The 25,388-nt window shown below is 37.2% G+C and overlaps 1 protein-coding gene across 1 annotated transcript in view; it reads left to right on the top strand.

Annotated features, from left to right (window-relative positions):
- nrg3b (neuregulin 3b) overlaps positions 1-25,388 on the top strand; it is a 231,349-nt gene that overhangs the window by 197,532 nt on the left and 8,429 nt on the right. Inside the window, exons 4-7 of the mRNA XM_055022620.1 lie at positions 371-400; positions 4,896-4,998; positions 9,898-10,024; positions 19,187-19,296. Of these exons, the coding sequence (XP_054878595.1) occupies positions 371-400; positions 4,896-4,998; positions 9,898-10,024; positions 19,187-19,296 (370 nt within the window). The remainder of the gene's footprint in view (positions 1-370; positions 401-4,895; positions 4,999-9,897; positions 10,025-19,186; positions 19,297-25,388) is intronic.

Raw genomic sequence — 25,388 nt, 5'->3', positions numbered from 1 at the left:
TAACCTTACTTGTGCAAGGAAGCATGATAAGGAAAGGAAGCCTTTAAGAAGCTCAAAGGCAGGAAGACTACAGCAGTGCAGCACTGTCGAGAAGCAACATACGTCACTTGTCTTAATTGGCCATTACTACCCTGTTGACAGACATCAGTGGAAATGCAGCAGACCATGGCTAACAGACTACGGTTAACCAGACTATCGCTGTGAAGGTTCCTGAAAATAATTTCCGGGGAGAGAATCGTTTAATTGAATACAGTTGATTCAAACTTGTAGTAACAGTTGTTTTGTTCTCTCTCTCTCTCTGTCACGCCCCCCCTCTCTTCCTCTCTCCATATTTCTGTTCACCCTGTTTACGGATTGACCTCCATTGGAGCAGCGGACGAACTTGGGATTGAGTTCATGGGTGAGACAACTTTTTTTTTTTTTCCAATCGACTTTGCAGAGTGCTTAGTCTTTCATGTGCCTCACATCTGCGAAAAGGCTCATACAAAACACAGTCCGGCGCAACAAGGCCGCTCACCTTGGATAAATTAATGTGGGCCAGTTGCTATGGCAACACTATGGTGGAACATTAGGTGTATTCTGTCTGCATGAAGAACTGAGCTGTTAGGGGAAGAGTGATTTAATGAGCATGGAGCTGAGACAAACGGCACCGTGCTTTGTTTACTCATCTTCCATATGTTTAAAGATTCATTTAGGCATCAATTTCAGAAGGTTAAAACAGTGGACAGACTGCCAGCATAATGGGATATGTCTTATACTTGCTCAAATAGTCAACACAAGAGATATTAAGAAGTGAAAAATCGTTGTTAAATTGTTTTATCTTTACACCTGGCACCTGGTCAAATCTTTAGAAAAACAAGTCATCTGAACCTCTTTCTTTGTTAGTGACAAATTGTGATGTAAAAGAAATAAAAACTGATGCATATACATGTTGACACTCTTTCTTTATTTTATGCAGTCAGTACTCTTTATTTGTTTTTTTGGCTTGCTTTTGATACATAAAACCAAACATATAAAGATTTACATAGGTATTGCCATGTACACATCTGTCATGTCACACACTTGATCCAGAAAATTGATCTAATCAGAAGAAAAAGCCTACTCTGCATACAATCTTCCTCAGATCAGCAACTTTTAATACAGGGATTAAATAAGTTCGGAATCCTTCTGCAGGTTACTAAATTTCCTGTAGGAAATGCATCCAAGACTGATCAATGATAGAGGATTTTTCAAGATAAACAGTTTGCATTCTAACCTGATTTCTGTTCAACATTACTAGTGGATCTTTGGATAGTCGCTATGTAAGTTGTATGTGTGCTGATGTGAAGCATTGCCATGTTTGATGTAGGATGGAACACTCTAAATATGATTTTCTTGTAGTCTTTAGTCCATCCGCTTAAGCTCCACATGTCTCACTGGTTCACTGTGATATATTTCAGGCTGAATACCCCATTTTGTCATGGATACTTTAGCACGGCTTTCATTATGCACTTTCATCAAAGCCAAATGTAAAGTGGCTGTTATGGAATTGCTGGCCATACGAGATTGTCTTGTCTTTGTGTCAGTACAACATAGTTTAGCCAGTATTGCTAGGGCTGTTCACTTTGTTCCGTTCCCTAACATGCTTTTGCATCTAATTTCAAGAGTGCCTCGTAGGCATACAGCATGAAAGACCTGTAATGGCTTTATGTACAGACTGCATATCAGGGTTTTTCCTTACAGCCATTCAACACAGCTCTGTAGACAGCTGTTTTTTTTTCTTTTCCTATTTCAGAAAAGCCTATTTCATCCATCAAAAAAATGAGACAGAGGTTGGTCTCAGGTGGCGCTCCGCATGAGCACTGATGATGCAGCAGCAGCAGGGAAAGACATTCCCTGTGTTTCACATGTCCAGCCATTGAGAGATCATTCCATTGATGGCAAAGGCCGGAGGGTTCGAAGGATCTCTGAGATGCAAATGTTACTTTTAGGCCATGACATCTCCTGGTGTTTATTTCTTAAAAACAGGGCATTTGATGCCATGCTGGAAACATTGAGGAACAAGCTGAAAGTCAAGCATGTGATGATAGCTCAGACTATCAGAAGTGTCATAGCATCAGTGCTGTGCTGTGGTAAAGTTAAATAACAGTGGCATTTTCTGTTTATGCTTTTTTTTTTGTTGTTGTTCAAATAGCACAATATTGAAAAACAGGTAAAGCTTCCAGTCCTTTAGCATTGAAGTTTTGACTACATTGTGTCACCTCTTGACGTCTGCTTGGGACTGCTGTTTATGCTAAAGGAAACAACACCACCATATTGACTGATTTTATGGAGAAATTTAATTGAATAATGAGATGCCATCCTGCAGCAGTATTTAACCAAACTGGTGATCAACATGAGGACAGGTTACCAGATTGTTGTACCTTTGTACATTTTTCCCACACAGTACTTAGGCCTTTATTTATTATACTACATATGTAGTAGATAACTTTTATAAAAATATATATTTTGTTAAATATTTGTCAAAACTGTCACTATGTCCTGACAAGAGCATATGAGACAGATGATCTGTGAAAAAATACCGTGCAAGATTTAATGCCAGGAAGCATTGTGACAGCATAGAAATAATTAAACAAAATCTAATTTATGTTTGTGTTAACTGTATGACTTCATATTATTCTAAAGAAATTTGCAAGTCCTCTTTACAATTCTTTAGCACACTTATAAAGAAACATATCTTAGTGTAACAAAGAAACCCATAAAATCAAGAGATTTTTGTGTGGACCACTGAGATGGGATTGTAATCCAAATTCTATTTTAAAGTTATCAAAGTTTGGAAACAACAGCAGCTACTGTCCAGTTAAATGCAGTATTTTAAGACACATGGTAAGTCAGGAAACAAATACGAAAGTGACTCTATAGTTAAGGTCACACATACGCTCAGTTTTCCACCAATTAAGTATATATGGCGGAGTGGCCAGACAGGCACCATAACTCACTTGTGCATGGAAGTCAGCTGGGACTTTCATGAAAAGAATGTGAATTAGTTTGAGCGCTGAAAGAAGACCTTGATGAAACAGGACCTGAACTGTACAGAACCAGAATTCTCAATGGTATATTTGAATGAATGTAGACGTTCAGTACTGGATCATTAATAACGAACCAACAGGCAAACAGGATGATAGCGGCATCCTGCTGTGGGAATGATTTTATGGTCGCAAAAACAAGGAGAGCATCCACAGAGAAACATGGAAATGGAGAAATATAAAGAAATCTGAGCAAAAATCATTTGCAGAGTGCTTGTTTTACAGAGTGGAAGAGCTGCTCCAGTAAGACAGTAAATCAAAGAACGACGTGCCTTCAATGAAGCTGTAGAAGTTATCCAAGAAAATTTCTGCAACAACTTTAGAATCTCCTGAATTAAAGGTGTGAAGAAAATATAACATTTCTAACCAGTGTTCTCTTTTATTGGATTATTCATGTACTCAAATTACTTTACTCTCTAAAATACGGTACATGTCCAACAGTCAGATGACTTTTAGGTGCTACAAAAACTAGGAAAATATGAAATGATGAAAGAGCAAAATATACAGCATTGTACTAAAAGAACAAACAGCTTTTAGTAACACAAACAAAAGCACATATTTGTACATGTAGTCACAACTCGTAGACATTAATAATGGCGTCTCTTGCTTTAGTTGTACACTGTGTGTGCTCTGTCAAGGATTTTCTTACCTTAGTTGTGTTTTTCTGTCTTTAGGCTGTAAAATACGATGCATTTTACACCAATACATGAAGAACATGCATATTGATGGTTCATTATGAGCAATACAGATATTCCACAGACTTGATGTTAATTTCTTCAAGTTTGAACAAATGTGTTGTAGATACTGCAACAGATGTGGCAAAAAAAGAATCAGAGTACAGCTTGAGAATCACTGATGCAGCACCAATATCATGCCGAGGAACATAATGAATATAAATGTTGTAACATGCAGTGCTTGATTGCACACTAGCATTGAGCATAAACAGGTAAAATTCCTGTTTGTATGAAAGATGAAAAAGTAGGACAGACAAGTACAGATGATGGCCTCCCCTGATAGTTCTGTGTTGACAGCATCAGGAGCCACAGTGAAGGTTCGTGAAAAGGTTTCATGGATTTCTTTTTCCTGCACCTATTCCTGCAGTAGTTAATTTGTTGAAATCGTAAATCAGACACAACGGGTTTATAGTTTGTAATTCCTTTATACAGGAGCCGGTGTTACGAACATGACAGAGAATTATACCTAGTTTTCAGTGATACTGGTAGATTTGTGATATAGCGCTTTTAAGGCTTTGCATTGAGGACATTTTCATCTCAAGACATGAGGCATTTAAAGAGTCAAAATCATGCACCATTTTCAACCCAGCATTATTCACAGTGTAACTGTACAGAGTGATATCTGCTGGGATTAACTGCCACTTGTCCCTGGCACTTTTGACCTCACGACTCTACTTCTGATGAGTAGAGGTCTGACAGGGAGCTCCGGGGGCATTCATTTGCTACTAATTCCCTGTCACCATCAGTCTTGGAAAGCTGAAGCACAAACGCATACGATGCACTCTCATGCACACACACACTTTCTGAGGATTTGTCCCATTCAGGCGACTCATTGGTGTTCCCTGCTGGGTTTTTCTGAAAGAAATGATTATCACACTTCAGTTATCACATGTCACTGAGCCCTGCCTGTATCTGCCATGTCCCTATTCCAAGTCTTCAAAGATTAACGTTAACTGACAGCAACATTGGTTGCTTCATGCTATCTGTACATCTGTGCTTCGGGTATTAATTCAGAATGCATCTTCTTTCAGTTTTGCACTCCTTTGGGTCACTGGAAATTCATTGTTCTAAATCTCATTCTCTCTCTTCTCTGCAGAGAGTGGTGACACCTACCAGAGGCAGGTGTTGTCCATCTTCAGCATTGCCTCGGGGATCTGTCTTCTCGGAGTGGCATGCATGGCTCTCTACCGCCGCAACAAGTGAGTGATTCCAGTCAGAACCGCATTAGCAGAGTAAGCCCAGAGCTGTGCAGAAAGAGGCACTTTATTCTCATGGCACGGAGCCCAAAGTGTGAGTCAGCTGGAGGATTTATTTATTTTTTTTACATTAAGCAACAAATCCAAATTGTGTGGGATGCATTTGGGACAGATACTCATGTAAGATTTATCTGTAAAGTGGTTATAGCAAGCAGGTGTGTCACGTACGCTTTGCATAAAGTAAAGTACATGTATACTGCTGAGGATACGAGGGAGTCCTAAACACAGAAGCGTGATAAAAGCATATGTCTGTAGTGTGCTTTGTGAAAGTGTTCCCAACCATTGATCTTTTTTTCACACTTCATTAAGTCAACACTACAAATTTGAATGTATTTTATTAAATCTTATGTGGTAGACCAAAACAAATTAGTGCATAATTTTGATGAGTGGAAAAAAGATACATAGTTTTTTTTAATTTTTTTGTGTCTGGGTTATATTGTATTTGTATTAAGTGTGGCTATAAATTTTTTTTGGGATCATTTAGGCTTTTAAGGTCTCTGTGAAAAATCTGGGTTACACATAGAGGAACAATATAGTGGAGTAGAATTAAGTATTTTTGTGCTTTAGAACATCCCAGTTAATGTTCACATCTATATTCAATTGATCTGTGGCCAGTCCAGATGTACAAAGCAGGTAGAAACAGTCCCCAAAATACCTACAGCTGTAATCACAACAAAACCTGCTTCTGCAAAGGACTGACTAATGGAGACTAAATAAAAAGGCATTCCAAGTTGATTTGTCTTCCACTTTAAAAAACAATCACTGTTGGCCAATTACATTGGAAAACTATGTAAAATACAAAAAATATGTAAAAAGGATCAAGAGGACTATTTTGCTGGAGAGTATGTAAATGTGAGTGTAACAGTAGGCCACCACTAAACATACAAACACACCAATAAACTCAATTGCTATCTTACAGGCAATAAGAAAGTGAAGAAATGTACCCAAGGCAAGGTAAACGGCAAAAACTGAAGGAATTCCTCACAGACGCTATGTTGATTAAATTGGTTGTGATAAACTCAAGTGTTTTCCTCTATTTTCTTTGCTTCAGCACAGCAGAGCTCTAAGTAGCACATTGCCCTATTGGTCAGTGTGACCAGCAGCTCACCAGGAGGTTTAATGTACTGCAAATGATCTAAACCCACATATTCTGCTAAACTGGTTCCCTTTGATTTGAGTGTTGCAGGGTTGTGGAGCTAGGATAAATGGATTTTCTTCTTAATGCTGAAGTTTATTATGTTCTTCAGTAAAAGAGAAAAAAATTATTTTGTTACACCATGTCACAGAGGAGATTAACCACGAGAAAGGTATTTTTCTTGATTTTATGAGAGCTGTACTGCAGAGACAAAAATATCTCCTACATATAATTCTGATCAGAGATTAACATATATTTATCAGGAGTATTAATATCCTAGTAATTCAGATTTTAAATGATGGATTGAACAATTATATATCCAGGATGAGATAATGTTTACATAATCTACAGTGGATCCAGATTTTACAAAAAGGCTTATACCATTATTTGGAAAACTGCCCTATGGAAAGTGCCTTTATTTCATGACCCTGGTTACCAAACTTTTGGCATAATTCTGATTGGTTATTTGACCAAGCTTCTTAGCACACTTGTTGGAGTTCATTTAAAATTATTGGTGTCCGGTACATTTCCAGCTTTATGTTTTGTGGTCAAATGAGACAAAGACGTAACCACTTGGCCCCAGTTATGTTTTGACGTTTAAAATATTTTTAGGAGTGAAAGCTTTCAAACCTACAAATACTCTGAAAACTTCGACACATAGTGGTGGTGGTAGCAGAATGCTGAGGAATCTGATGTGCTAAGAAATCATTTATTTGGACTGTAGCAAGTCAGTACAGAAAAGTGATCCAATACCCAGCCATAATTGTGGTATAATAGTATTAATGACTGCTTTAATTGATGTGGGTGCATGTTTATATTTTAACCTGGGTAGATTGGAAAATATCTACAATGCATTAAAATGTATGCATCCAGTAACTGTTTTAAAATTCATTGGCATTTTTGTTTTATTATCAGTCTGCCCTGTCATAAGAACGATTCCTATAAACATTTAAGATCATAAAATACACATTTTATATTTTTATAAATCTCTGTTTAATTGGTTTAAATGTAGCTTAGAGAAGTTCATATGTTAAATGAATATGTTTGAATGCATGTGATAGCTTGGATGTGTACCAAAAAACCATCAGCAGTTGTAGATTTATTACTAAGTGGAATTCATTTAGCAGGATGTCATGTATAATTTATGAATTTATGCAGTATGATGCACTAAGCTGTGGACTTGCTGAACATGCTTTAATTCAAACAGACACAACAATAAATATTTGTTTTACTTCCCCACTGTTACATGCTCCGCTTTCATCTAATTTAATTAGGCCAATTACTTCCTAAACAGAGGTCTTTGCATAAGTCCTTGCAAATATGTAGCAATAAAGTTTGTAGTTCTTTGCATATTCTTCAATCAGCTGCTTTTAAATATTTATAGATAGTCGGTTCAGTCTGTTTTAGACTCTTTATTTCATGTACAAATAAATAGAATTAAAATTGTGTCTAACATAGTGAGAGTATGTCAATTCATTCTAATCAAAATATATCATTGAATATAGATCATACTCACATTCAATGCAATTAAACAAAATACCCTGTTCAGTCGGTTCTGTAATGTTAGTTGTTACAAATTTTTGTAAAAACTGACATTACACGGAGCCTTATCTGACTGAATAAAGTGGTTGACATGAAAGCAATCCCTCCTCCCGAGAGAGCAAGTGGCAAAAGAGGAAAAAAACAACTCACTTATAGCAGTAGGAGACCTCCATTAAAACCAAGTGAGTAGCTAGGAAAGGAAGAGGACAAAGAACAAACTGAAGCACAGGCTCAGGGATACAGCTTGTGGAAAGGAAAAGCTGTGTAAAAGAGAGGGGTAAAGAGTTGATGGCATCAATAGCTCTGTTTCAGAATCTGGCCAGAAATGATACATAGCTAAACATGGCAGCAAGTGACAAGGGGGTACTTTCTGTGACAAAGAAAAAGAAATGGAAGTGTGCACTGACGCACTGATCCTGTTTAACTCTCTATAGGAAACAACAAAGGGATATATAAAGTTAAAATAGACACTTTAACTCTACTTTAGAGAGTTAAAGTAGGTCTGATCATGAGATAGTGTAGCTATATTCAGAAACACCTGGTGTATTTTCTATGGCAAACAAAAATAAGGCTAGTTCACACGGCTAATGACAGCTGTAGCTCTGTCTGTGGCCTTGACCAGGAAACAAACATGGCTAAACACAGATGCACTGCTTCCTGTGCCAGAGAGGAATACAGAGTACACAAAAATCAATGGCAGTGATAGTTTTGGAAAAAGGAGGATGTTTACAACATTACAAATGGAGCATTAATCTATCACGGAGAAAATCCAACTTTAATTTGATGCTTAACTATGTGCAGTTAAAATTGAACTACAACACACTAAAGCAAAGCAAGATACATGACAGCTATTGAAAGTTAATATAAGTGAATCAGATGAGACAAGAACAGTTGGAGCTTAAACAAGACAAAAGTGAGACTTTAAATCACTCCAATTATGACAATGAGTCAGGCTTTTGATTTCTCTCCAAGTTAGTACAGGTTGCAGTCTCATCGTAACTAACATTCTATTTTCCAGGCTCATTGAAAACAGGCTGCACCTGCAATGTAATCCAATCAGTTGAGCATATTTGAAAAAGCGACATTTTAAATAGGTGACAAAAACACAGATGTCTATCTTGCATTACAGAAAAATGTACACTACATATCACAATGACAGGCATTAGTCTCATAGACAGCTGTTGTTACTGTCAAAGTAACAAATGGCATGTAATGAATTTGCAGATGGATCAATTAACACCTGTCCAAAGAGGATTCACTTAATTTTCTTTTTTTACCTTATATGTATCACCACACTCTCACCTCTAGCTTTCCACTGTATAGACATGATCCAGTGTCTGTTTTTGGCCTTGTTTTTTTAAATTATTTTTTTAATGGAATAATATCATACAGCCATGTAATGGATGTTTCACGCTACACTTCCTTGATTAAATTTTTCCTTGAGCAACACATCTCTCTTAAAGCTGTCCCCACTCTACCATCAAACCCTTCAGCTACAGGTCTAGCAGGGAAAGCCAGAGTGACATATCTCGCTCTTGCTCATTTTGTAGCTTTGACCTTTGATGGCGCTTGCAGACATCCAGCCTCCAACAAATGTTGTCGTGTCTTGTTGTCGCAAAAGTCTTCAATTGTCAGAAGACTTTTTAATCACTAAATGGCATGATTACATGATCTCAATGTATTAAATAACATGGCTCTGCAGGCAAGTGCTGTTTACCTTGTATCTACCCTTTTCGAGAGTCAGTTTAGGGCATTAAATTGAATGCAGGGTGGCTAGGGTGAATAAATTAACAATGAAGCAATTCCAGTGAAAGGTTTTCGTAAATAAATATGATCGCACTGTCAGAATGTCATCAGATGTGGAAGCTATCTGCCATTAGCATCGGGGTCTTTTCACAATACCAGGATGGCTTATGCTGCTGCTGGTATTTCTGGTTTTTGCTTTCAAATGTTGGTGCTGCACAGTGTATGATCAACAAACTCAGATAAACACAGTTTAAGTTTACTGACGCACATATTTAGGGCTCTAGACAACACTGATTGACATTGTTGTATGAGCATTCTATCCTGAAAAAATATGTATTTTTACAAATATATATTCAAAAAATCTTACAGTAATCTTGCAGTCATTTTTCTTGCTAACACTGTTTTCCCATCCTCTACAGAAGACAACGGGAAAAGCTCCAGGCTCACTTCTCCGACAGCCGCAGCTTGAGAGACTGCAGTGTCAACAGCTCTGGCCTCATGTCCAACTCCACTCCCAGGATTCAATACAACCTTCATCTTCAAAAAGTAAGTGTTTCAACCACCATTGATTTTATTTGCAGTCATCCCTTTAATCATCATTATTACCATTTCATCTTTGTATAAGCAGTGTTTACATACAATGCAGAGTTCAGAGTGCCTGACAGGATGATCTATGGTGTATGTCCTAATAATCTCTCTGCTGACTGAAGCCTTTTGTTCAGACCGCTATCTAACATGGGATGAGAGGCAGCGGGGCTATAATAGTTTAAAATAAATGCGCTGTGCATTATACAGGAAAAATCTGCCTGTCATGTTCTCAGTGACAGATTCCGCGAATTGAAATTTATGATTATTGTTGGGGTGGAAAATCCCTGAATTTACAATGAGAGCGCGGTGACGCTGGGTAAGCCAGAAGAATTCAGCTGCAGACGACTCCGCATTGTTGTTGCAAATGTTTTGAATTTGCAGGAGAATTTGAATGGGAATGGCGGGTTTCGGTGAAATATGGTCTTCGGCTCTTTTAAAATCAAAAAGGAAAGTTATATTTGCAACCTTTTGTAAAGAGGTTGCAAAAATCTGTAGATGAGTAAATAAAATCTGAGCATCAAGACTTTTCACAGAGAGAAACACCATTAGTATGATATGACCCAGTTTGCAGGAGAGATAGGAAAATGCAGTGCACTGTGCCAGCATTATAAAAAAAGTAGCTGCAAACCAGCAAGAGAACTGACCTCTGAAGCACCAGGGGGATGCACATGATAAAGCTTTATAGAAAGGTAATTGCACTCTAATGCACACTTGCAAAGGCGTCATCAAAAGAGTGCAATCACACACTGTAATGCTGCTGCAATTTGCTGAATTTTTCCTCATTTTTTAATACTGTTCATGACATTCTTTCATAAATAAGATGCTTTTTTATCCGTAGTTACTTTTAAAATCGGCTGTTATTTTCAGCTGCTATACTACTGATATACTTTTTTACCACACTACATGATATGAGTGTGACAATTCTCAATATTTTGCATCTTCTGTGCCACACAAGAAATCTAGAGTAGGGTAGACCATAAGTGGCTAGTGACACATTAGACCATGACATTTAGTTTGATAGTCAGGAGGCATGAATTAAATTAACCACAATTAAAGAAATAAAAAACTGACTTAAATTTTAGTACATCTATCAAGTGAAGGGGGAAAAATCAAAGTGAACAAATAATTGTGTATAACAAAATTACTGTGGTTCAGTTGTTAATGCATGTCTCATAATTAATAGTCAACTTTGACTACTAATAAAAGACAACTTATTGATTAATAGGAAAATAGCATTCCCATATAATAGTAGTCAGCAACATTTTCATCCCAAATAACTACTTTTGCCCTCTCTGCTGCAAAATGAAACATATCTAGTTGCAATCGTATAAAAATGTGGTACAAAAAAAATGCTTTTATGTGGAATTTAAAGAATTAACCAATTTTATTTCTTTTAGTAGATTTTATACTCAAGAAAAAATTACATTATTATTAGAGAAGAATGAGTATTGTTTCGGTAAATTCTTATATTTATGGAATGAGTAGCCAACTGACTTCGCTGCTGAAAAACAATTATTTTTTTTTACCTTGTACTATTAGTGTGATACTGTTGTACACATTATATGCAGCTACTGCTTAAAAATAACTTATAGATCTACCCACTTCTGTGTAAATAAATATGTATTTATGCTATATAAGTTGAATTTATTTTTAAGGATTTTTTTTCTGCAGATCTTTAGCAAGACTACTGATAAATGTGGCCAGCATTGTATTTTTGGCAAGGTAGTGCTCATCTGTAGTCAGCCCAAGCCTGTGCTGAGGCGCCTTAATAATTTAACAGTGTCTTGTGTCAACCACTAGAAACTAACATCCTTCAAGCTTGCTCCTCCCACAAAACTGCAGCTGGCACAATCTGAAAGCTTTTCCCATTGTTATTTGAAAATCTGAGCTAAGATTAGTTCACAACTAAAGAGAAAAACAATAAGAGTTTAAAATCACAAATATTCTTTATTGAGAAACCACGATATATCACACTAACAACAAATGTCAATAACAGGAATATAAGAGGCACAGCAAAGAGAAATATCTGTATCCAGCCATAAAATACGGCCACTGCTGGACACTGGGAAAAAGCCAGGAGAAGGGCAAAGTCAGAAATGAAACACAATAACAATGCAACAACACAGAAACAAAAAAGCTATTTTTGAACAGTGTGAAGGAAGCTTAAGGAGGGATGTGAAAGATCACCGGCTATAAGTACCCAGGAGGGGGCATGAGCTGAACAGAAGAAAAAAAGATTAGGAAGAGAAAGCCGTTTTTTTTTTTTTTTTTCTCCACCGATTTGACATAGAGACCCCCAGACCACTGCTTCTCACCTCCCACTCCCACAGCTTGAAACCATCCAGGAAGAGAACACGCTATGTGGGTGGTGCGGTCCAACCAGTTTCCTGTTTCTCTTTTAAGTTTGAACAGACAAATCTGTAAGGAAGAATACAGCGGCATGCTCTTTGAGGAGGCTCAGACACCACATCTTCTGCATAACTCAGCCACAGAACACAATAGATGGTTTCTGATTTTTTTCTTTTTTTCTCTCTCTCTCTTTGTGTGTGCATTTTAAGCAGTTTGCTGGGGGATGAGACCAGCGAGGCAGAAACAAAGCTTTGGCTCTGCTGAGGCAGGTGCAGAAGACAGACTAAAACCAAAGTCCATTTCGGTCATTGTCCTCTGTGATAAAATGATGCGCCGCTCTATTTTTCTTTTATGCCCCCAGAAATGTGCCACTACATGAACTCAGGTGTTTTTGACAAAGATATTTTTCCCTCAAGGTTTGTTGTGTAATAATCCCAAGCCTTTCAGTGCAATGCAATACCTTGACATGACTTTGACATAATAATTACCAGGGTAGAGCTCCACATCAGGGATAGCATATGTTACTGGAACAAGAAACACTTAACTAAAACAGACATCTTTTCTTTTTTGCAACAGGCATTTCATCTCAGCCCACCTAAACTAACTCCTAAACATCATGGATTTGCTTAGATGAAAAAAATCACGTGGGATTATGCAAAATTTGTCAAAAGCTCAGTGATTTCTTTCCTGCTTTGATTGCTTTAATCAGTAGATTTGTTCTGTGCTGTGATGAAACACTAAAAATGTGTTTCTGAATGTCTTATTCAATCAAGCATACTTTACTACCAGAACAAAGAATCTTTCAATTTTCAAATTTGTCATTTCCCTTACTTTTCAACCAAAATTTTTTTAGAACTTTTTAACAATTTTGTCCCTGTTAGAAATTGTTCTCAAGAAAATTGTTTCCAAAATACACAAATTTAGGTTTCCTTAAAGCAGAAAGTGACCTCAATAGTTCAGGATATACAGGTTACACAATTACACCTATGATGTTAATAAGAAAGAACTAAAAGTAAACTTTCAAAAAATTATAGAGGCATAGAGTCTAAAATCACAAGTCTTTAAGCTAACATCATAAGTAAATAAATAGGAATAAACTATAATCTACAATTAATTATAAACAGCTAATATAAAAATGTCTCAACCTCAGATATAAAACAACATTTATAAGGATGTCAAATGAAACTTACATTACAGTAAATCTAAAAGCAAACTCAAAATGTAATCAAGCTGCCTTTACTATTATCTTCAGAGGGGTTAAAGTGGAAATAACTGATGCTCACCACTAAAGAGAATGTGTTAATAGAGACGCAGTTTTATTTTCTACCTCTTACTTTTGCTTCAAAAACTAGCTTTATGTTGCAAGAGTGCTCTTTACCTGAGTGTTATTGACATTCTGTACTTTTCAAATTAGATTGTAATTTTTGAGTAATTAATGTGATTTTTCAGGTCGACGATACTTCAAGTCTTAAATATTAAATGTCAGGTGTTCTTGACACAGGTTGTCAAAATTATGCAAACTGACTGGAACCTGCTCAGTAACGTACTCTTACCAGAATGTTTTCTCATATATTTTTTTAAGGGCTTTCTGGTGCATTAAATACCCCTTGAAATTAGACTGTGACACAAAAATGAATGTAATTTATTGGGATTCAACATGACAGGCTACTGGTAAGGAACTCGTAATTATGAAGTTGAAGCTGTGGCTCTTTGCAGCTCCTTCAACGTACCAATCTTTGCTGCTATCTACCCTGTCAGTTTAGGTGGATAGCCATGTCTCAGTAGGCTTGCAGTTTCGGAGTACTCTTTCTATATTTGGATGATGGATTGAACGGGGCTCAGTGAGATGCTCACTGTTTAAGGTATTGTTTAAAATTCATGGTGCCAACTGCTCTCTAGCATTCTCTAAAACTTTTGATCTCTTTACAGTACTGCTGTAATTATTCTGAGATAAAACTACTATCATTATTATTACTATTATTAAAATAATTACACAAATACCAAATAAATAGATGAGTTGTCAAGGCAAACTGGTTGCAATACATTTATTTAATTATATTAGAGTAGAGGGGACTGAAAATAAAACTTTCCAGAGTTGTATTTGTAAAAGAAAAAATATATTGTACAACTATACATTACTTAGTATATTATGTAAAATTCCAATAAATTGTACTTAAGTTTGGGGTTTTAACATGACAAAATGTGAAAAAGTCGAAAAGTTTAAATATTGAAATATTTGGGATAAATATTTGTGTGCAGGCAACCTATTGCTTTTTTATCTGAATTTGATCAAATTCTGATAAAATGTATATTTTCCCAGAAAATGTACTTTGCTGCAAACAGAAAATTGTGGTAATGAATGTTAACAATGGATGGTGCATCACCAAATAGTTCTCATTCCAAAGTACAAGCAGCATGGAAATTAATAGTAATATGTCTGTACACTTGGACATATTGTGCATCAAATTTAAATCAGTGCTTGGAGTGTTAAGGATGTTTTCGGAAAATATAGCAGACCGATTGGATCCCTGCACCGAAACGAACAACAAACTAAGCTGGAAGGAACAGACACTGTGTTCCAAACAGCTGGAAGCTAAAGAGGGGCTAACTATGGATCTCAGGCTTCTTGTTAAAAAATATGTTATATGTTAGAGGAATCTGCCCGGCCAGATAAAACTGCGTAAAATAATAGTGATCAGTGTGGCCTTACTTTGGACAAGTCGCTCTCAGGAGTGAGCATAAAACATTAATAGTTCACGCAGGTAGGCAAAGGTAAAACCCCAGACTAGAGAGCTTGCTCTTCCAAAATTTGTAGAGATATGTCTTTAGAATACTCAAACTTGTATGTGCTTCAGGGCAATGTTCTCTTATGTGAAGGAAAATTTAAAAATACTCTGGAGTTACACTTTCAAAGATGTTGCATCCTTAAACTTATGAATTGCCAGGGAAACATGTAATCAGTAGAATGGCTGCTTGCTTTCTGGGAACTTTAAAAGCAAAGCAGTTCATGGGAACACATTTTTGTTGCGTGAATTCCGTTAAAATAAATTCCAATATTTTTGCAGAATATTACGCTAAAAAGTTGTTATTGATGCGTTTATTTAATCTGGTAGGAATGTATTGATTTCAACAAAATCATTATTAAAAAGCCAGATTTGCTACTTCTTCTGCAATACTTTGTTCAACCTCCTGTTCCCAATAGGGCTGCAGTTTCAGAAGGTTGCAGCATACAGAAGGAGAGAGATCTTTCACTATTCCTGTTTGCACAGTCTCCATAGACTGTGCAAAGTCTTGGGTGTTTTATTCTGCTTTCTTCAACTCACCACAAAGGTTTTCTACACCATCTAGATCTAGAATCTGAGATGGTCATGGAGGAAGGTTGATTTTAATTCTCAAGTACAATTACTGTGTTGAGCCGACCACATTTAATGAGCATCACCATTTCTTTTTTTTAAAAAAGAAATGTTCTAAATTACGAGATATTTATTCCAATTAAATTCAATTTCAACTCAAAAATACGTTATTAATCCCAGAGGAAACTTAAATATAGTAACTGATATTACACAGTTTTCTTCAAATAGTTGTAGATGCTGACGGTTGAGGAGTGTTGCGAGTAAATGATTCTGTGTTTTCCTTTTGCCTCTTTTAGCTAGTTGCTAAGCTAAACCTAAAGGAAACCACATGTTAAAAAATGCAAATGGGACCTGAGTAATGCCCTCTTTGGAGCGTAGCTCAGAGAGACAAAGAGTATGGGAACCCCTTGTGGGATGCCATTTTGACTGTTAACTCTTAAAGGTAGAATGTCAGAATGGACCAGTTGTATTTTGGTATTAATAAATGGAATTCATGAATTCATCTCATTGACTCACCCTCAACCTCATGCATCACAAACTTAGCATGGAGAATGGATGATTCTCCACAGGAGAGGAAGGATTTCCTTTAGCAGTCAGTATAACAGCACGTTAGAAAAGGTCTCTGACAGAACTCACTGTCATATAATACATCATTCTAAACATTGAATATTCAGGTTCTGGTACACCTTTACCAGTTTATGTAACCTACAATGGTTACATTGGTAGAATGGTGAAGAAAGGGTCATTTTAAGTGACTGCCAATCGTCTCTCTGTTTTACAATAAATGATCCAGAAACAAGAAAATGTCCAATGCACTTTAGTTGTGTGACTGAGAATGTCTTGTTAATGTAAGATGTCGGTCTGGTTTAAGACAATGGGAAGTAAGCAGTAGCTCAAACACCAACTTATCAGAACCGATTATATACAGGACTCCAAACCTGCAGCATTGAAGTGGATGATGAAAACAGGAAACTGAGATTAAATGGACTATAACACATTGGAAAAATGTTGTCTACTCTGATTTCAGCTGTTACATTCAGAAGGGAGAGTCAGAATTATATAGGGTAAAAACAGTTTAAAAACATTGACATTTTGCATCATGACTTCAGGCTGGTAGAGTAGGTGATCTAATGGTGTGCAAGACATTTTCTTAGCACATTTTCAACCATGTCCACATCTTTATGACCCATCATCTGATAGCTATTTCTACCCGGAAAATGCACCTGGTCACACAGTTTCTGAATTCTGAAAGCAAAAGAGGGTCAAGCAATGTTACCTACCAATGTGGGTTCTGATTATTGCTCAAATGATTGAAAACAATAACATCCTTTGAAGGGTTGATGGGGTCTACATGACTGGACGCCGCTTGAATAATGTGGCCAACTTTAAGCCCATGTGCATGTCAGTTTCCATCTCTGAAATAACTGATTGACATGTTGATAAGAGCCAAAACTGTGTTTTCCATCAGCATTAGTCACATCCTTGCAGGAACAGCAGACATATGGTTGATATTAGCCATATAATATCTTGTGTTGGTTTGTTCTTTGGATACAGTGACTGACCTTGTTAAGAATTGGACAAACATTCTATCATTCACAGTTCAGGACCTGAAATTTGATATTAATCCATGAAAGATTACGGCTGTTCTGAATGCATAGGTTTGTCCACTCGTTGGTATTTCGGCGACAGTCCGCATATTGATGGATTTTACTGTTACTCTCTCGGGCTCCCGCATTTACTGTTTGTCTCACCCTTCAAAAGGATCCACAATGCGCTGTTTATTGAATGTTTTCACAAGTGGCAAACAAAAAGACAAAAAGCCAGATAGGAGAGAACAAGCAAAATGGGTTGCGGCGTGCAGGTCTGCCATTGTTTGCCACAAGCTATTTATTTTATCCCCTGACATAGATATCATCCTGCAGGAAACTTTGCCAAGGAAATTGTCTCAGAAAGTGAAGCATTCTTCACCCGCGAGGCATATGAGAGGGTGGTCGAAATTATCCTATTTTGCTGCACAACTGGTGAGCAGCGGTAACAGCTCCCTGTGGGAGTCAGTGTAAGGGGAGGAAAAACAGGGCTTATCAGGAATAGGAGCCCCCTGAACCAACTCTAAGTCACATGCTTCCACTTTAATGGCAGACGGTCGGACAGAGAGAAAGAGAGGGCAGCTCAGGATGTACTGTAATGAGAATAACAGAATTATCTAAAGAGGGGTTCTTGGGGCATCCGTGACTGCTGTGCTTGAGCTGTGACTGTGGCCTGTTGTAAGATAATGGTGTTAATTCTGATAAAAATAAAGGTTGAGAATTAAAGGAGGGAATTTCTTAGAAAGCTATTAATGTAATCTCATGTTGGATTAATTCTTGAGAGTAGCAGAAGTGCTGCAAGGGCCAGCGGGAAGTTTATGCTTGCATTGCTGCCCTACTCCTCTTAATCAGCAGTTCAAAATGTAATTAAAGACATTGCCTGACTGAGTTGGGAAAAATCAGCAAGACAACATTCTCCACCTGACTAGACTTTAGTTAAGCCACTCATACAAATAGTTAACAGTATTTAAAAGCCATTTTGTGTCACCAAATCTGGTATGTGAAGTTTCTGTGTATTTTTAGGTCTGTCGGTTTTTACTATATTTTGTTAGTAATTATTTCCAGTATTCCACAATTTAAGAAGTCCTGTTCCTCAGTGTCTGAGCTCCACGCACTCCCCAGTGCGCCCTCATCTGCTCATTAACTCACCAGTCTAAAATAGTTGTTGGTTTTCTCAGTCAGGGTCTAAACATTTGTTGTTCCTTCCAGTTTGTTTTTTTTTTTATTTTATTTTTTTTATATATATATATTTCCCTGAGTATATTTCCTATTAAAATCAGTTCTCCATGTTTGTCTCTTGCCATTGTCTTTGTATTTAGGTCCTGAACAACAGTGACTCATGATATTATTTTCAATCTGATCATAAGTAATTAAAATTTTTTTTGCCTTTAACATGCAGAAATTTACACATTTCCATAGTAATAGTGTTGCATTTAAACTGACCATTTACCTTTCTGTGTGTAACACACTTTGTATCTAATTTGGAAGGATGGTTAGGGTCATTGTTCATTTGAAAGTCCCACTTGCAAGTTAGCCTTAATTTCATGGTTGATGTCTGAATGTTGCTTTAATACTTTGATATAACGTTCTCTCCTCACAATGCCATTTGCTTGGTCAAGTGCACCAGTCCCTCCCCCCAAAAACAGCCCTCCATTCTTCACTGTAAAGATAATGTGTGCAGACCTACAAGATTTCTCATTTCAAATATAGTCTAATCATATCACAGGACATCTCTTCAGACTCAAGTTTTTGAAACTTACTTGTGAACATGTAAATATCTGGTTTCAACTGTAATGTTTTGTCTTTTACCATTTTTTTCTTTATCCCTGCAGGGCTGCAGCTCTCACAAATCATCTCTTAAGGGCATCAGCGTGGCACCAGGCTCTTCCGCAGTCACCCCACCTATTCTGAGCAAAGCACTGTCGAAAGGGAAATGCTTCAGGTGAAAATATGACATACTCTTATTGCCTGCCCCATTTCATATCTTTCTCAGGCCGTATCGAAATATAAGAGGCAGCCAAGTGAGAACTTTAATCAACTCGGCAATATGATATAATAAATGGGCTTCCAAATAATAAACAGATCATTTGTTAAAGGAGAAACATCTTCGAAGGATTTATGAAGATTATAAATGAGAGCAACTCTGGTGGTTTATTTCTCAGATGCATCGCCAACTAGATGAGCAGTTTTTTTTTCTTAATAGGAAGGTTCATTGGTTCAGATAGTTTGATCATATAAATAGTAGAGTATGCAAACATACTTATGATGCTACTTTATATACTTTTATTTTAAAATATTCTTGGACGATTCTTTAGTCGCCCCCTGCACAATATGCTTATTGCAATTTTATGTGAACAGCACAAAGTACGGCAGAAGTGAAATGAAAATGTTCTCAGTATTTGTATTTAAATTAATAAAGTCAATGTTTCTCAGAACCACCTCTCTCCATAATTAGGGCTTTAAGTCTGTCAGGTTATGTCTCTACCAATTTACTAACTAACAAAATGTCTAAAGGTCATTTGAGTTGAATAAAGACAATATGTGAAAATCAAGTTTTATTGTCTTCAGTTTTAATTTAGATTTTGATTCTCTAAATCTTCAGAATGTCTGCAAGATTTAAAAAATGTATAAAAAGTCTTAACTACAACCGTTTTAATTCTAGGCATTTGAAGTCTGGTCATAACTTTCATGCTGCAGTTTTTCCTGATGCAGGGAAAACAAATCTGCGGAAAGAAATGCATCCCTTGATATTCAACTTTTCCCACAACTTAAAACTCAACTCATAACAAATACACACCAAACGTTTTGGGATATTTAAAATTGAAGACCATGTATTATTTTCATTCCACTTCACATGAATGCATGTCTGTCTGTTGGCTTGTCGCATTAAATTCTAATAAAACACACTGTAGTGTGTGGCTGTCACTTGACGAAATGTGAAAAAAAAGTTCAAGAGCTATCAATATTTTCATCCTCAGGGACAAGCAAGCACATGAAGTTCTAAATAGTGAATGACCTGAAATTCCCCATTTCATCTCTTTATTGGAGGAAGATTAAACAAATTGACAACATTTTGCTGCAAGCAATCTCTGCGTCGGCTTTGCTTTGTGATCACAGCAGACGGAATCAGATGCTGCCGTTTAAAATCCTCAGGGGAGCCAAGGAATGCGGGTATGCAGCGTGCTGCAATAGCCCCATCTGTAACGTTCACAGACAAGTTACACTTCCTTTGATGATATGGGCACACTTCGAGAGCTAAAATGAATGTAGAATCACAACTCTTACGCTGTTTATTTTTCCTTTAGCGGTTGCAAGTGTCTTTTTTTAATGACAGAAAAATCTATGGTAACTATCTCCCTGGAACAGATAACCCTTTCGGAGTCGTGTGGTATAATAACATGCGATAGTGGTCATGTTATGCCTTCCACTCCTTTATGTGAAGCATGATTACATTGGGGCTTTTCGGTGTTTTTAGCTGAGGATGCACCATGGAGAAGCCACAGTGATGAAAGGAATCAGTGTCTGGGGGGAGAGGCTGTGCAAGTGTGTCCAGACAGTGAGAGTTTTTGCAGGTCTGCGAGACAATAGTGACAAAGCTCACTGTGGAGCAGTTGTGCTGTGTTTTAATGGACCAGCGGCATGTCACAGAGGAAAGTTTTTCTTTTTTTCTCTCTTTCTGAAAGGTCGTTATGTGTTGCTGCAGGGACACTGCTAACACCTTCTGGCTTTTTCCCTTCAGTGTGGTACCATGGAGGTGTCTCGTGAAGGGCAGCTGACAGTCAATCATCTGTTCGGACGGTTCTCTGAGCCTGTGGAGGCAGGGGAGAACTAGACTGTGATGGATGATGTTGAAATGCTTTCAGCTATTGACCTGAAAAACTGGACCACATTGTGGGCTATCAGGAGAAATGCGGCATAAAAACATGTCAATATAGCCCCCATCAATAATACGACAAATGTTTACCTGTGTGTCAGAGGCTTATCACTGGGCACGGGCGTGTGCAGGTTGACTCACTTGTTTGAAAGCACGCTGCATCTGTTGAGCTGGGATTTGGCCTCTGCAATTTAGATATCTCTAAAAAACACCTGTGGCCTCCTCTCTGACCACAATGAATCAGCAATCACACAAGGTGCTCTCTGAGCAAACACAAGCAAGGCGCTCCATTTGTGGTCGCAACACTGTATGCTCTAAATTATTATAAAGTATGCTGATTTAGCTTGGTATTAAAACTTCTTTACAGTAAGCCATATCCATATGGTGTAAGCTTTAACAGATGGCATGCTGTAGAATTATATGAGCCAGGAGAATCTGACAGAGGTTTCAGCCGAACAAGGAATGGATGGCATCCTGTAACACGCTTAGATTTCAGGAGACAGCTCTGGCTTGGAAGGAAATGGACAATAATAAGACAACTGCAGGTATGCTGCACAATTTTCCAAAAAAAAATTAAAAAAAAGAAGTCTCTGCCAAAGCAGGATATTTATCATAGTAGAGATTTAATTTTTCAGAATGCTGTAGCACTTATCTGGAGTATGCAACATAACAGTACATTTTATTGAACCATCATAGTACAGATGTCAAAGCCCAGCGCATGCAGTAAGATGAAGAATACATAAGTCAAACTTTGTCAGTTAAGCAATTACCTGAACCACTCCTCCCCAAAGAAATGTAGGGTTGTTGGCCCATCTGGTTGTTTTTTTTTTTTTTTTTTGTATTGTAAGATTGTACGTTACTACAGACATTAATTCATAGTGAACTAATATTCAAGTGAGAAGACATTCAGCATATGACCCTGCAACAAGACTGTGGCATCAAGCTCTAGCAGTCTAAATACATGGTGTGCCTTATTGTACTTGCTTGTTTTGTGTCAGCATCAATTTACCAACAAATGAATATGACAGGTGAAACTTTATACAGTGCCATTTTAAATCGTGTGAGAGTCACAGCGCAAAAAATAATGTTTCTAAAGCAAAGCTTGAGAATTCAAACACTCAACAATAATACCTTTTCACCATCGTCACCTTTATGCCTGGATGGTCTGATCATCTGTACCGGCCACGCCTGCACTGAAACAGTGAAAGCTCACCAAGTTATGGTCAGATTTTTGCTCAATGTAGTGACAAGCCACTTGTAAGGTGTTTACAAGCTGTTGAAAATAAGCCAAGTTCTGAGTGCCATTATACCATTCAGCATTGGATCTGAAAGAGCTTCTAAATTTTAGCCCAACACCCTAATTTTCAAGCCAGGTATCTATTGTCTGTACCTGCCTGCTCTTGCAGGCCTGGGGGAGGAGATTTGGCGTCCATCTCTCGGTATCATTGGAGATAGCAGGTTACACCCTGGACAGATTGCACACATTCTTACCTAAGGACATTTTTTAAGGAAATCAGATAACCTGACAGTCGTGTTTTTGACACGTTGGAGAAAGCTGGAGTACCCAGAGAGAACCCACTCATGCACTGGGATTCAAACTGAGGACCTTGTTGGTGCACAACAACCAACATGCAGCCCATTTTCAAGCCAATAGAGTATTAAAAAAAATTTATTTTTCAGTTGTACTATTTTACATCAACATTTTTGCACAGCTCACATTGTTTCCTTGTCCTCAAAATTTCATGCAGTGTCTCACAAGAAGGCAAGAAGTTTGCTGTGGTAGAACTGAAGAAGCCCAAAGTTTTATCATGATTGAATTATTAGAAAACTGTGAAAAGTAGGCTAATCAATTCCTTAAATCAGCCATCGAGCTTGAGTTTTTCCACATACTGAGAAGAAAACCTAGTGAACATCAGGAGTGCTATTCTGTGTGGGTGTTTCCTGCTGGTTTTGTGGAGATTGGTGTTTTTCCCTGTTTATGTGTCTCACCGTTTCAAGCTCAGTTCAGGTCGTTTGTCACACGCTGCTCCCCCTCAGTCTGTCGCTCCTCTCTGCTCTTCTTCAATAAGCAGAGTAAATGCATAAACAGTGAGAGGAACTGGTTAATTTACGGGCAGTCGTTCTCTCACAACAAAGCTTGTTCGGAGTAAGTGAGCTTTTGATTAAATGCAGAGATAGGCAGCTCTCTGTCTGTTTCAGACTTCTATATTTTCAAGATGTTATCCACCAGGAATATTTCTAATAAAACACTTTTTCCCCCTTGCTTTCAGTTCATTCCTATTAGAAAATAAACTTGTAGATGGCTAACAATTTCCAACGATCCCACATTATTTACGTCGGTTTTCTGAAACATTTGATAGAAACATGAGATGCAGAGCTGACTGATATTTGCTCATTGCTCCAAAACCACAAGCATCATGAAAATATCCATATGGTAGCTGTTGTGTTGTAGCTGTACTGAGCAAAAAGAGACACATTTAACTTATAAAGAGGTCTTATATAACTGTGCACTGTGAAAGTTATTTTACCATGTAATCTTTTCCACCTAATATTCTGTTACACCAAAAAAATAAATAATGTATTTCAATAGGACTTTGTGATTCGATTTTGTTTTAATAAGAATTCATAAAGGTGTGCAGTTTTATCAAGTCTTACCTGTTGATACCTCTGTTTATCTATATATAAACCAAGTGCAATATATTGTCTGTAAAGTCACCTAAAAGTAAACTGTGCCCCACTCTCTATAGATATATTTGATCTGTGAACATTTCAGCCTTTTTGAACTTAAGTGAACAAACGGAAAACATGAAGACCAGTGAACATTTGCATTCCAGCTGAAAAAAAACCCTTCAACATCAAATAATAGTTCAGATCAAAGCATATACATGTGTTAGAATGACCCAGTCAAAGTAAATTGTGTTATGCATTTGAGGTAAGATTTGAAATGTAGTTGTCATTCATAACTTCCCTTCAATCTGAGTTTGAAGATTGAAGATTGAATCCCTTCAATCTGTGAGGACTGGCCAACATTTGCAGTCCTTTGATAAATGCTGGTAAAAATATTTTCCAAACTCATCTAAAGTTGTGTCTGAGTATTGGATCAGTTGAATTAAATACAAAAATGTTTTTGCCCATTTGTGTATCAATTTTTGACTATTTTTTCAATTTACAGTATGAGCTCTGCTTGGTTATATAAATCCTTTTCCACTGAAATAGATGGTCGCAAGATTTCAATGTAAAGCAGATTTTAATTTAAAGACACAAACTAACTGGAAAATGTTATTTTAGGCTCGCCTAGTTCCCATGCTGTTTCTGACCCGGTTATTTAATTTCCATATCATTATAGTAGTAACAGTAAGCTGTGGTTTAGTAGGAATCCCTAAGTTTTAAAATCTAATTTTAATATTAACTTAGATTGAACGTGATCCTGTATAAAAGAAACTGTTTGTTCCTATAAGAATGTATTCACACTTGCATATCACAAGTACAATACAAATTGTAAAACTGTGTAAGATAACTGTGTGACAGGTTTTTTTTTTTTTTTTACTGCTATGAGGACTAAGAGATGAGTTTTGAAGTAGGCCACCTACTGTGCTCTGAAAAAAATTGAAACAACTTGCCTAGAAAAAAAGAACCTGGTTTCCATCATTTGACAGCACCGGGAAATCTGTATCTCGTCAACATCTCAGAATATAGCAACACAGTTCACTGAAAGAGAAGGTTTGCATTTATCCTTCATGTATTTCTGTTACACTATTTAGTGTGTGCTTTTGGCTGAGTGAATGAAAATGGGGGTTTGTCAATCAAACAGGATGGTTCCACTATTTAAGTTAGTATATTACCCTTAAAGTGTGATAGAGACAATCCACAACAGTGTGGGAATTTAACCCAAATTAATTTTACTTGAATCATTGCCCGAAGACAAAACAAACTCCCAGATTGACAGTAGTAAAATGGTTGCTTAATGCACATTAATATAAATAAATTTGATCAGAAATCACCTTTGGGAAAATGCTGTATGTGCTAGTAGTTTATTGTAGTTTGTAGTTTCCAGTCCTGCTCAGGCACACAGTATGAGACCGATTGTCTATGCTAGACTTTTTTTACAAAGCGGAAAAATATGGAATTCACTGCTAACACTATTAAAACAGTGGCATGAA

The sequence above is a fragment of the Poeciliopsis prolifica genome, unplaced genomic scaffold, assembly GCF_027474105.1.
Source record: "Poeciliopsis prolifica strain line A6 unplaced genomic scaffold, Auburn_PproV2 SCAFFOLD088, whole genome shotgun sequence".
Classification (NCBI taxonomy): domain Eukaryota; kingdom Metazoa; phylum Chordata; class Actinopteri; order Cyprinodontiformes; family Poeciliidae; genus Poeciliopsis; species Poeciliopsis prolifica.
Note: the sequence above shows the minus strand (reverse complement) of the source record. Positions and strands in the feature narration are given on the sequence as shown.